Genomic DNA, 13525 nt, shown 5'->3' with positions numbered 1-13525 from the left:
GGGAGCGGAGCAGGGCTGAGTGTCTGCTGCCCTCTGTTCCTCAGACTCTGCACCCTGCGAGGGGCTGGCTGTTCCCCCAGTCCATCCTGAGCTGCATCTCTGTGCAGCTCTGGGCTCTCCGTGTGGGGGCAGGGCCGGGGAGGGGCGCATTGGTGAACACCTGCCAGGAGATGGGAGCCCTCAGTGGCCTCTGGTGAGGATCCGCCTGAATCCTGGGCCCCTACATTCTTTAGATCTCAGGCCTCAGGGCCCAAATGGTTTGGTCCAATGCGTGGCTTCACGGTTGGTTTTTGTGTGTTTGTTCCCCAGAGGCCCCCAGCTTGAGATGAATACAGAACCCCTGGCAGTGCCTTCCGGGGGTCTTGTCTGAAGTCCTGACCAGGGAGATCCACAGATGGGGGGCGCCTCAGGGTCACCGGGAACAGGCTGGGGTCAGGGAGCGTCTCACGTGAGGGCGGGGTCAGCGGAAACCCCTCTCCTGGCTGTGGGGCTTGACATGAGGGAAGAGTTTCCTTTTGTGCTGAGGTGTTAGAGGAAGGTCTGGCTTTCAGTAGGTTTTTCATTTGATCTTTCATTACACTTTCCCAAAGCACGTTGTTTTATATGATTTCAGTTTTGCTGGGGATTATTACAGTTTGTAAAGCGTAATTCCTTAGGCATTGAGAATGCAGTAGCAGGCTGGGGAACCAGACAGAGAGCAGCCAGGATGCCTTTCACGGTACAGATGAATGGGAGGAAGGGGGCCTGGAGGGGAGAGGTCCAGAGGAAGAGGAGGGAGTGTTGGAGGGGTCTTGTTTTAGGATCAGGATGCCCCAGTACTGGGAGCTTTGCTTAGTGATCCCATTTCCAACCCTGATGGCATGAGCCCAAGGAGAGGATCTGCAGCCTCATGCCATCACGGTTGGAAATGAGATCACTAAGCAAAGCTCCCAGTACTGGGGCATCCTGACCCTAAAACAAGATCCTTGTCTCCAAGGCAAGCCAGCGTCACCCTCCCAGGGAAGGTGCAGGCCGCATATCTGAGCTTGTGGGATGTTGCTTTCTGATGCCTTCTTTACATTTAGCAAAATGCCTGCTGAGGGGACCCCGGATTCAGTGGGACCCACTCCAGCACTGTCAGTGGCTGGGCATGTCCTGGGAAGCCCTGGGGAAGGGTAGGATGCCAGGGTGCTGGAAGGAACCCTTACTCCCTTTCTCTGTGGACACCCTGCTCTGACCTTACATTGGAAGTAGGCATCCTCCGGGGACTTCGGAGAAAGGAGCAGAGCAGTAATGTTTTCTGAGACTTTCTGCCTCTGGAAATAGAGAACAAACAAAAAGGGCAGAAAAACAGCACAGTGGAAAGGCTGACCCTGGGGTCTGAGGCACTTTTCCCAGGAGTTGCTGCTGAGGACAGGGCTGATGGTTTGGCTGGGTGTGGAGTCTCTGTGGGCGATGGTTTCCTCCAGAACTTGGAGGTCTGACTCACGCGTGGTTTTTGTTCTCTACCGTGGCAGAAGGCCAGCTGCTCTTCCAGTCCCCTGTCCTGGGTGGGTGGCAGGTGTTTCTCCGTTCTAGAAACTTCTTGAATCCTCTTTGTGTTCTGAAGTTTCTTTATTACGTCCGTGGTGTGAGTTTTTTAGTACACCATGCAGCCCCAGGCACACATGTCTTACGAGTGCCTTAGCTGTGGTTTCAGGAGAGCAGGAAATGGCTCATTTAGACCCCAACTATCTGGCCATGGTACTGGCCTCCTCCTGCCCTGCAGCCATGGGTGTGGGATGGCTCGAGGGAGAGCTTCATGGGCCTGGAAGGGTCAGCAGGTGGAGTTGGACCTTGTCAAGGATCAAGGCCAGAGATGATTGAGGGTGGACGGAGGAATGGAATGGGGGCCCCCACTCCCCTCTCTCCACTGAGGCCTGGCTTTACTTGGGCCCTGCAGCTCAGAGACTAAGAGCTTCCTTCCCCAGAGGAACCAGGAGTCCCCAGGAGGCACCACTGCTCCATGCCCTCCATGTGGGGCACTCCTCCTTCTCTGCCTGGACAGCTCATGCCAAGCGCTGCTGGACCCCAGGGGCCATCCTCTCTGATCCACACAACAATTCTCATTTCTGTTTTTTCAAGCTATGGAGAGAAAAAAAAGTCTATTTGTGCTGCTTGGCTTCCTGCTCTGATCGCCAGAGGCAGACCTCTGGTCTGCCCGTTTGCCCATTGTCCTCAAACTCGGCTGTAGGCCCTGCGGGACCCAGGCACTCATGTCACTGCTCTGATGCGGCAGTCTTCTGACGTGGGTGACAACCCCCCTGCCCCAGCTGGGCACTTGGAGCAGGCCCAGGGCCCCTAAACTCCACGGTTGTAACTCTCACCATTTGTCATTTGGAAGTGACAGGTGTGTGTCTTGTTGAGCCTCTGGCAGGTGCTGTCAAGACTCGGCCTTCTGTACAAGGCTGTGATGGGGTCGAGCTGTTGGGTAGGGGGTTCACGTAGGCGGGTGCTTCCATGGCAGGAGGCGCCCTGTTGGGGGCACCCTGTGTGGGAACAGCCCAGGCCCCAGCGGCTGGGGTGCTGCCCTGTGTGGAAACCTTGATGCCCCTGAATCCTCCCTGCCCCCTTCCTTCCCAGCCCCTCTTTCCCCTCCCCTCCCCCATTCACCCCCTTCTCTTTCTGAATCCCTTCCTTCTGCAGAACTGAAGCAGGCTGGCTACATGTACACTGGGGTCCTTGGGGACCCTGGCGAGTCCCTGGGGCTCAGTAACTGGGGGGAGGGGGAGGAGACAGGAGGAGCCCCTCTACCCCCCGCCAGGGCCTTGAAAAGGCAGAGAGTGCCCAGAACTGGAGGGGCCGGACTGGAAGAGCACACAGCGGGCTCCTGGTCCTGGCAGCCAAGGGGGTAGCTCAGCTGGACCTCGGGGGGTGTGGCCCATCTTGGCCCTGAGTTCCTGCCCACCTCCGCTTGTATTTAGGGAAGTTTCTCCCCATCTCCCTGGAAGTGCTACAGGGCCAGACCTGTCACTGGGCTGCGGGGCACAGCCATTTAGCCTGAGTAGTAAGGAGGGCGTGACGGTTCCAATGTGGGAGCTGAAAGTGGGAAACCATTTTGCTCTGGGACTTGACGGCTTCAATTGCCAAATCTAATTTAGATCAGAGCCTGTCTTTTTAAACATCCAAACCTCGGGAAACTGAAGTGTTGGAATGTGCTTGTCAGACTTCTGAAGCTCCAGGAAGGTTCCTATCCGTCCTGCTCTGAGATGAGAGGGAGCCAAGCCTGGACCTGGGGCCTCGTCCTAGATGCATCTCTGAGGCGTGACTAGAACGTGACTGCTGGTGGGTGCAGCGTGTTAGGGTGGATTCAGTAAGAAAAGGGACCCCACCTGCACACCTACCAGCCTGAGAAAGGGAATAAAACTCACCCCTAAGACTGGCCCTTTTGTGTCTTCTGCCAGAGGCCCCGGCGAGGTGACTGAGGGACTGACCCCTTCATTCTTTAGGTGTCATTCAGGGGCCTTGATTCCTGTGTTCCTCCACTTGTGAGCATTGGCGTTGTTAAGTCAGAAAACCTCGGGCTGGCCTGGCAGAATGTGTGAGATCTGTGGCTTGAGGTTAGGAGCTAGCACCTCTGTAAGAAGCAGACTTGGTGCCCCCAGACTGCATGGGGCTGGTCCCTTTGTCCAGCCTCCTGGTCCCCTTTGAGGGGGGTCCAGGCCCAGCTAGGGGGTGTGCGCCACTGGCCCAGGCCCACCAAGGTCCCAATGAGCTCTAGGGGTAGGGGTGTGTTCTCCCAAGAGCAGCTGGCTTGGGTTGCTGGTATGAGGGCAGGTGCAGCCTGGAAGAGGTGATTCCAGGGCTGGGCTTCCACGTGCCAGGTTCTAGGTGCTTCCTAGCACCTGTGAGCACCAGATCCTGGCAGCAGGTGGTGGGGAGTGTGCAGCTCACTCTCCTTAGTGAACACCGGGCCCATAGTAGGTTTCCACATAGACACCTGTCTTTCATTAGCTCAGGCTGCTGGATCGCAGTACTGATAACTGGGCAGCTGAACTGCAGATATTTATCCTTCACATTTCCTGAGGCTGGGAGCCTGAGACCAGAGTGCCACTGGGGTTGGCTTCCTGGTAGGGACTCCAGTCCTGGTACGTGGACTGCCAGCTTCCTGCCGTGTCCTCACCCTGGGGGTGGCAGGGGCTGGAGTCCTGTTTGTCTAGCCTGTTCTTCTTATAAGGACACTGGTTCTAATAGAGTTAGGGCCCCAGCCTCTTGACCTCATTTAACCTTCTTCACCTCCTAATTCCTTCTCTGTATGTATAGACACATTGAGGGGGTCAAGGCTTCAGGATACCTTGTAAAAGGGATTCTGTGACTTAAATCAAGGTTTTTCAAACTTTCTGTAAAGGATAAAATAGTGAATATTTGTGGATTTGGGGGCCTTCCAGTCTCTGTGTGACTGCTTGGCTCTGTGGTATCAGCATTAATGGGACTGTAGCCGGGGCCATGTGCCAATAAAACTTTATTTACAAAAAACATGTGGACGGCCAGATTCCATTATCTGCCTGGCTCTCAACCAACTTAAATGATGTACCTGCTCAATAAAGAGATTTGGAAAGAAAAAAAGCCACAAAATCATCTAATCCCCATTCTCCCATCAAAAGAACTGTGGTTGGGGTTTGACAAATGCCCTTGGCTTTCTCTGAAGGTTTTTGGTTGTAACTGGGACTGTACTGTAATTGTGATTGTGTGTGCTGTATTCTTATGACAGCAGACGCCTCCTGAGACCATTTCTGTAGTTGAACTAGTCACCAGCCCCCGCAGGGCTGTCTGCTGGCTCCACACCTGTCTGGTCGGTCCACAGGTGTAGAGTGGTGTGGTTAGAGTTGTCCTGAGGTGTGTGCACGTGGTGTGTGTGTGCACACACAGTGTGTTTGTGTGATGCCACGGACAGTCTTTGGATTTCACGCCCTTGGGTGTGGGCCTTGGGAGGGGAGGCCTCCTCTCCGGCCGGTCAGAGCTTCGCCCTCACCCTCGCTGTTGCCAGCCTTCCGCTCTGCAGGTCGCCACTGTCTGCTGCCAGGGCAGGTGGGGGGTCATCCTGTCCCTCCTCCTCTGGTGGGGGGCGTGGGGGCGGAGGCCTCGTGTCTCCTCTCTGCTGTCACTTTAAACAGCTCTGTTCCTTCTGCGTCCCGCTGGTTAATTAACTTGGCCAGTCAAGGGCTCTCTGCGCTGCGCTTCTGTGGGGCTGTCGGACCCCCTTGATGAGAGGCTGCGTCTGAGCCTGTTTTGTTCTGAGTGTTGGGGCACTGCCTCCCTCTGCTTGCAACATGGGGGGAGGCCACAGTTCCGGGCTTAGAATTTTGGGGTGGGGCCCAGTCAATGAGGGCCCAGAGCCCCCAGTGGACAGGCCCACCCTGGAGGCAGTCAGGGACCCACAGCCAATGCAGCCTGTCTCACATCCTGGCCATGGGACCCAGGCCCAGTGCAGCGTGTGTCCACCCCGGTCCCTGCCTCTTCCTTTGCTCCTGCTGTCTGCAGATGGCCCCTTGCCCCAAGTGCTGCCTGGTGCAGGATGCTCCAAAACGGGAGCCCCGCCCTGCAGCTCTGGTGGCCAAGTCTTTAAGGTACAGAGGCCCCTGGGGCACGCTCAGGCGACAGGGGGCCAGCAGTCCTCCTCCCCTTCCAGCCCGTCTCTCCATCAGAACTAATAGCTGGCAGGCACCCGGGGAGAATGCTCTCTGGCTGGTCCCAGCTGACAGGGCTGCTGAGCACAGGCACTGGAGGGACAGCAGAAGACGCAGTCAGTTTTAGTGGCTCTGGCAAGGCCTCAGGATTGGCTGGGAGCCAGATGGGCTGCCCTGAGGGTCATGGCCCGAGCCCTCTTTCCAGGCCAGCCCTGCAGCTCATGGCCCCATCCTTATTCACAGGCCCAAATGAAACAGCGCTGCGGGCAGTTCCACTGTGCAGGGGTCATAAATCAGGAGACGGCAAGGGTAGGGGCTGTGGAGGTGAGGGGGTGCTCTGGTGCGCTCAGCCCTCCAAGTTCTTTTCGCTGGTCTTAGATTCCTCTGCCAAACTGTGAGCTAAAACAAGGCGATGGGTCTATGGTGTCTGCACCCTGGGCCCAGCTGCTCTGCCCACGGAGGTGACTGTTGCCCTGTCCTAAACCAGAGGTGTCCCTTCTGTCCCCCAGGACCCGTGGGGCCTTGCCCTCGTCCCTCCCACTGCTTCCTCCCCAGTGCCCATGCTCCTCGCACCTCCATGCCCACCAGCAACCAGCCCCGCCCTGCCCCACCAAGGACCACACGGAGACGTGAGGGCTGCTGCTCCCAGCGCTGACCCTGGCTGGGCTATAAGCCATGGTGACACGCCCCAGGTCTGCTCCATCCGCTCCAGGGCACACAGGGGTGCTTTTATTAATCACTTAAGGAAAAGCAATTGCATGGCCACTCGATAAAAATCCCTAAAGCTGCTGTTGGTGGCCACGCCGGCCAGGCCGCAGCCCGCCAGGATCCTGGAACCCGGGCGCCATCTGGACCCCTGCCACTCCGCAGCCAGATTGTTCTGCCAGCCTCTCTCGCTTGTGCAATTTTTCATTAAATGAATTGAGTTTGCTGGAAATCGCTTGGTCGTAAGTATTCCCTCCCACTTGGTGTGGTTGGCTTATTGCTGTCCCCATGCTGAGCTCTCAGATCTGGCCTGGGAGCGGGCAGGGTTGGGGAGTAGGGGCTGCAAGAAATGCCGCGTTTGCCCCCCACCTCCCTGCCCAGCATCCTCAGACTTCCAGGTTGTAAATATCTCACTGTTTCTGAGCCAGCTGAGGGAGGTTGGGAAGGACTTGTCAGGGTAGGTACATAATTGCTGCATTCAATTAAGTCTTTTCCTTCTGCTCCCTTCATTTCCATTGAGAAAGTGGCGGTGACGGAGGTGGTTGTACATAGAGACGGTTGTACACGGAGGCAAGATGCGCATTTAACATGGAAACGCATTCATAACATCCTTTGAAATTGTACGGGGTGAAAAAATAAGTGCATATTCAATTATAAATGCATTCATACGTATGTGCATCCATACACACACTTGAATTTACCTGCGGGGGCGTGTGCACACACACTCAACCTGGGAAATAAAAATCCTGAGACGTTTTTAAACCGTGGTTTTGGGAGTAAGCATATCCTATGCCTGTTTCTCTGACAGGCGGGCATTGGAGCAGAGCTGCAGAGGCGGTAGTGCGGGTGTCCCCCAGGGGCAGCTGCCCTGCGACCTCCTGTTGCAACTCTTGGGACAGGTGTGGCCCCCTAAGGAGGCGAGGACCATGCCCCTTCAGAGGAAGGCAAGCACAGCCCCCCAGGTCAAGCCCACGCTGAGGAAGCACCTCTCCCTGAAGCTGGCCTTTCCTCTCCAGCAGTGGTTCCCAACCTTTTTGGCACCGGGGACCAGTTTCGTGGAAGATGAAATTTTTCCACGGACCTGAGAATGGGGGATGGTTTCTGTTTTGCCTCCTGGTCACCTCCTGCTGGGCAGCCCGGTTAATAACAAGCTGTGGACCAGTATTGGGTTGGGGATCCCCGCCCTGGAGTCTACATCTGGAGCCGGGAAACCATGGCCTGTGCCACATCCAGCCCTCTGCCTTTTTTGGCAATAGTTTTATTGGCACTCGCCTACCCCCATGCGTTTATAAGTTGGTCTTGCTGCTTCCCAAGTGACGACAGAGCTGAGAGGTTGTCGCAGAGCTCAGTAACCCATGGAGCTGGAAGCTTCCAGTCTTTGGTCCTTCCCACTCTCTGTGGGCAGGTCACCAGCCCTGCCCTAAACAGCGGTCCCCTCTGTCCCTCCTACTATCTCGCCCATGGCCTCGGCCCACAGGTAAGCGGGAGGCCAGGGCTGCCTGGCTTCCTTCTCTTGACTGAAGGTGCTCTGTCCTGAGCCCAGCTTCTGCAGTCCTTGCCGGGCTTCTCCAGCCCCCAGCTCCCTGGGACGACCATGGTGGCTCCTGCTTGAGTCCTGGTTCCGGGGCGCTTCTGACAGTGCGATACAAGGGAGAGGCTCCCAGAACACGTGGTGTGTGTGTGTTGGGGTGTTGAGAGTCTACACAGCAGAGGAGGGGGCGGAAGGACCCCATCTCAGCCCATCCTCCTCAGGCTTGTTTGCCACTCGCTTACCATGCCCGGGCACAAGGGGCTCCCCTGGCCAGGCTGGCATTGCGGCGAGCTCTGCTCGCCTGGGGTCCAGTGCCAAGCCTCCCAGACTCTCAGCCTCCTCCCCTGAAGCTGGCGGTGGGGACTCTGGGCTGTGTGAGCACCTTCTCCACATCACCTTCACTTCTTTGTCTGCCCCATGGAGATGGACAGCTTTCCCCTCTTCCTAACCTTTGTAATCACCGCTGTTATAAAACATTGCACGGGCGTTTTACCTGGTCAGGGGCGCGTGTGTCTGACTGGGGGCAGGTTTTAGTTTGAAGTGACTTCAGGCGGCCGAAGCTCAAACCATGTGGCTTCTGGGCTCCTGAGTGGGTCTGAGCACCGCAGTGAACCGTGTGCAGATGGGGTGTGACTCCGGGGGGTGGGCCAGGGGTGCCCAGTGGGGATGCAGCAGCGTCCCCTCCCCCTCCTCACCGGATGAGAAGACGCCCTTTCCTGTCTTGTGAGAGAGCTTGGGAGGACAGGGTGGGCTCGGCGTGCGGCGGGTGGTGTGGGCTCGCAGCTCGTGGGCTCAGCCCTCTCTCCTGCCCCCACGCAGTGCACGTGCCGGAAGGACATGGTCAAGATCTCCATGGACGTCTTCGTGCGCATCCTGCAGCCGGAGCGCTACGAGCTGTGGAAGCAGGGCAAAGACCTGACTGTGCTGGACCACACGCGGCCCACGGCCCTGAGCAGCCCTGAGCTGAGTACCTGGAGCGCCTCCCGGGCCTCGCTCAAGGCCAAGCTCCTGCGCAGGTGAGCTGCCTGCCGCTGCGGCCGCTGCTCCTCCAGGCCGGCGGTCCCCCATTCTCCCTCTTCTCATCTCTCCTCCCCCTCCACCGCCCACCGCTTCCCTCCTCCGCCATTTCTCCTGCTTCGGAAGCAAAGTGTATTCTCAGGCTGACTTCTTCCTCCAACTCTTAGGGCATCGCCGCCCGCGCTGTCTATGTTGTTGGGGTCTCAGGTTCCTTCTCACTCCTTGTCTGCCTTCTCAGGGCCCCACACACTGTCTGTCTCAGGCTTTTGGTTCACTGTCCTGGGTGTGAGAGCCTCATTTCTGCACTGGGGCTGTGGGACCCTTCTTGCCTCTTGAGCGAGGACAGGAGCTGTGGGGCCTGAGGTCTCCCCCCACCCAGATGGGAGCCTCACTCCTGCCCAGCGTGTCTGTGGCTGCTTGTTCTGCTGCCTCGGGTAATGTGTTCCTTGCATCCTGGTTCCAGACAGTGGTTATGGGGGTTCTGGGGGTGGTCACACAGACCTGTCGCCTGGATGCTCTCCGCCCCCAATTCCACCTCAGAGGCCTCCTCCCAGCCCTCCTTCCACCCAGTATGCGTGTTCCTGCCCAGCTCCTGCCTGGTGTCAGGTGGGGAAGGAGAGGGCACAGTGGCCACCCCCTCCTGGCATCTGTGCTTGGCATCTGGCCGGGGGGTTGTGGGTGGCAGGGCAAGACAGCATCGTGCAGCCTCGGAAGTGTCCATCTCCATCGTGTTCTGTCTCTGGGAATATTGCGGCTCTCGGGGCCTGAGCTGCCCATGGACAGAGTTGAAACAGATTCCTTTTTGGTGCCCAAGGAACGGTCAGCGGGTCCTCACCGGGCTTGGGGCATGGCTAGCAGTTGGGGCAGCCCAGAGCATCACATGAGTCTGTGTCTGGGCTTCGAGGCCCAGCGGGCTCTCCTGTGACCTCTCAGCTCGATGGAGGTCACCCTGGGTTGTAGACGGTCTGTTAACAGTGAGTGCGGTGTGTCTCAATACCACTTTATTTATGGACACTGGAGTGGGAATTTCATACCATTGCCACATGCCACAGAATGGTATTATCCTTTAACTTTTGAACCACTGAAAAACATGAACACCATTCCCAGTTTACGGGTGACACCAAAACAGACAGTGAGCAGATCGGGCCTCCGCGAGGCTTCCGTCTGTGGCCCTCGGTCACTGCTGGCAGATCTTGTCCCCACTGGCCTCGGATGGTGCCTCCCCAGAGCCTGGTTCCTGAGGGGTGGGGGGGCTCGACCACATCATTCCTTGGGCAGTGCCTCCCTGGCGGCGCCCCCACACTCTGCCGACACTGGGAGAAACCGTCCTGGCTGAGTGGTCACACCGCCCAGCGCCTTCTCCCCCAGGGGCTGGCCTCCTTCCCGCGTGCTGTCACGGCCTCTCTGAGACGCTGCCTCCGCTCTCCCCACTGCTCCTGGCAGCCCGGGGGAGGGAGGCGCTCTGCTGATGGCTTCTGTTGTCTCTGTCTTTGATTTCCCGCTCTCCTGTGTGTTCCTCCCCGAGAGCTCTGCCTCAGGGTGGCTCCTCCTCTCTCCCAAGAGCGGGAAGTGAGCCTGCTGACTGTCCAGCTGCCGGCTCCCAACCCGATCCAGCGTTGCAGGCTGGTTGGCTGGTGGTGGCTCAGGCTAACTGGTCAGTGGAGCGACTCAGGGCTCACTCCAGGAAGAAAAGGGATGAGGGGCTGTGAGAGCAGCCTGCCCAGAGGATGAGGACAAGGCCTCGGGCCAGACCATGCTGGAACCTTCTGTGTACAGAGGAGGAGCCCCGCGGCCCCGCTACCCCACCCCCGCCAATGTGTCCCACAGCACAGGGCTCCTTCCCACCTTCTCTCTCGGTGTGCCAGCCTGGGACTGAATGACCAATTAGGTCGTGTTCCCAAGGATACATTTAGTATGTAAGATAAGTCCCAGTCCCCCACTTGTCGGGGGGCATTCTGTGAAGAGGCTGACAGAGGAAGGGCTCAGGTGTGGAGCCCCAAGCCCCAGCTGGGTGCTGAGGCCCCCCGCTAGCAGCAGAGGCCCTTGTGAGCTTCCCTGCTGGCCGCGTGGCCGCCCTGCCCTCACCCAGCTGTGCCTGGCCTCCAGGGCCACTGGCTCCCTGAGCCTCCCTTGTTGGAGAGTTGGTTGGGGGGGCGGGGGGCACCACCAGAATATCCTTGTCTTGGGCCAGATTGGGGGGAACAGAACAGATTGGGGGAGAGAGACGACAGAAGAGATCAGAAGAGAGCCTCTCCTCCACTCGGGCTGTCAGGAGTAGCAGGGAACGCTGAGACAACGATCTCAGATTGGGATAAACCTGGGTCTATCCCTAGACCAGGGTCTCCCTCCAGGCCTGCTGACATCCTCTGAGGGGACCGTCCAGGCTCTGGCGGGGCTGGAGCAGCATCCTTGGCTCCACCCACTCGGTGCCAGGAGCGCCCCCCGAAGTGTGACAACCACACACGCCCCCATTGGGGCGGGCTCCTCACCTGCCCCGCACGTCCCTGTGTACCCTCGCCGCTTCCTCTGGGTCACCGCAGTGGCTCCTCGGTCCTGGCTCAGACGGCTCACCCAGCCGCCCCACCCCCGAGGGCCCAGCCTTCCCGCCCCCTCTCCCAGTACCACACAGATGTCACCACAGAGCAGTCTGGTATTGGCCCCTTTGGGAGAAAACCACGCTCTCTGTGGATTTACTTCTAATTCCTAAATCTTGTCTAGTGAGCCGACCCCACCCTGTGACAAACAGGACCCATGACCTGTGACCTTGTCCTTGCTGGTGCTCTGCCCAGCTGGTGTCTTGGCCGCACTCCCCCGCCCCCACTCCTGCCTGAGCAGCCCTTCTCCATATGTAGACAGTCTTTTCCTCCCGGCTCCTGATTATTTCCAACGAGCACTGCGTCACCCACATGTTGCCGCAGGTGTGTGTTCCGCCTGCCCCTCATGTGCACCCTGCACAGAGCATCTGAGCAGCCAGGCTCAGTTGAGGGGGGCGTGCTCGTCTCTGAGTACATGGTCCTTGTCCCTCCCCAGCCTCTGCTGCTGCCTCTGGTGGGACCTCCAGCTGCCTCCATAGGAGGCAAGAGCCCGCCAGCCTCACTTATCCAGCCCTGCAGCTCCCACCCACCTCCTCTCTACCTACCATCCTCACTCACCATGGAAATGAGGAGTTAGAGAGGACATCCCTGTCCCCTCTGCTGCCCCCAGACCCGTGAGGGGCTGGCCTGGTCTCCCCTCCTCCCTGCGCCTGATGCCCTGGCCAGACTGGACACCATTGCACCTCCAGCTTGCTCCCACCGGCCACCCTGACCCTGCCGTGCTCCTGAGCCCTCCCCCACCTCGTGGCCTCTCAGAAGCCCATGACCATGGGCTGCCCCCTAAACCTCTGAGGAAACTCATTGCAAAAGGGTCTCAGACAAAAAGCAGGACCTCACAGAAGAGGCTGACAGTGAGCAGAAGAAAACTTACTTCTTCTCTGAGAGAGTGGGTGGCTTGACATTTATGGAAGAACCTGCTGTGTAAAAAAAAAACTTTTAGAAGAGGTGGCCCTTGGGCATTTAAGAGAGAAAAGAGATATAAGAGGTGGATTGGGAGACACTTCACAACATGGGTTAAACAGAAGACACTCAAGCCTGTGGAACAAATAAACAGGTCAACAGAAAGAACACGGGGCCCAAACGGAATTGAACTTGGCGATTGTGATGCTGCAAGCTAATAGACAAAGGACAAGGGCCTCAAAGGTCAGGAGAGCAGTCATTTCAGCCCAGAATCATGGACCCGGCCAAATTACCAACCACGTGTGGGAAGGGAGCAAGTCCCAGGTTTCCCCTCCTACCTGAGAAAGCTGCTGGAGGATGTGCTCCAGCTAAACAAGGGCATCAACTGCAAGAGACACGCGATTGAGGAAACTGGATCCAATCCAGGAGAGTCCAAGGCAGCCGCAGATAAGGGGATGGTCCCGGATTGTCATTTAGAAGCAAATGACCCCTGCCCAGGAGGCCACACCGAGAACTGGGAGATAGCTAAGAACACTAAGCATCAGGGATAGGAGGCCAGTTACTGACTCCAGGACGAGAAAGCAAAGAATGCAGCACAAGCAGATCAGTTGTTCATGGACGAACTATGTTTATGGGATCAGAAAGACATACTATGGAGGTGGCCCCAGGGCTCCTGTTGCAGCCAGTGATCAGGGTGTGTGAGGTGACGTACCTCCTCCAGCTGTCAGAAAGTTAGCCCCAGATCCTCCCAGTGTTGTTCCCAGCTTCTGTTCTCACGAAACAGATTCTTGTTTGCATGCAGCGTTCGTTTTGCTGTCCCCTTTGCCAGAGGGCATGGCCCTTTGCCTCCAGCTCTGTGCCTGGTTTCACTTACCATGGGGAGTCCAGGCCCAGGAGCTGCTGGGGGGTTGGTGCTGGGGACAGAGCTCTGAGCCCAGTGGTGTGTTTTCTGATTTTATATATTTATGTATTTGTGGCTGTGCTGGGTCTTCATTGCTACTCAGGCTTTCTCTAGTTACGACAATCAGGGGCTACTCTCCAGTTGCGATACGTGGGCTTCTCATTGTGGTTGCTTCTCTTGTGGAGCATGGGCTTTAGGGCACATGGGCTTCAGTGGTTGGGGTGCACAGGCT

At 57.7% G+C, this 13525-nt stretch overlaps 1 protein-coding gene across 1 annotated transcript in view; it reads left to right on the top strand.

The window, feature by feature from the left end:
• The window catches only part of KDM4B (lysine demethylase 4B), a 121320-nt gene that overhangs the window by 85930 nt on the left and 21865 nt on the right, over nt 1-13525 (top strand). Inside the window, 1 exon segment of the mRNA XM_055546801.1 lies at nt 8701-8897. Coding sequence (XP_055402776.1) covers nt 8701-8897 — 197 coding nt within the window.

The sequence above is a fragment of the Bubalus kerabau genome, chromosome 1 (genome assembly GCF_029407905.1).
Source record: "Bubalus kerabau isolate K-KA32 ecotype Philippines breed swamp buffalo chromosome 1, PCC_UOA_SB_1v2, whole genome shotgun sequence".
Taxonomy (NCBI): Eukaryota; Metazoa; Chordata; class Mammalia; order Artiodactyla; family Bovidae; genus Bubalus; species Bubalus kerabau.
This window is presented reverse-complemented; position numbering and strand designations above follow the sequence as displayed.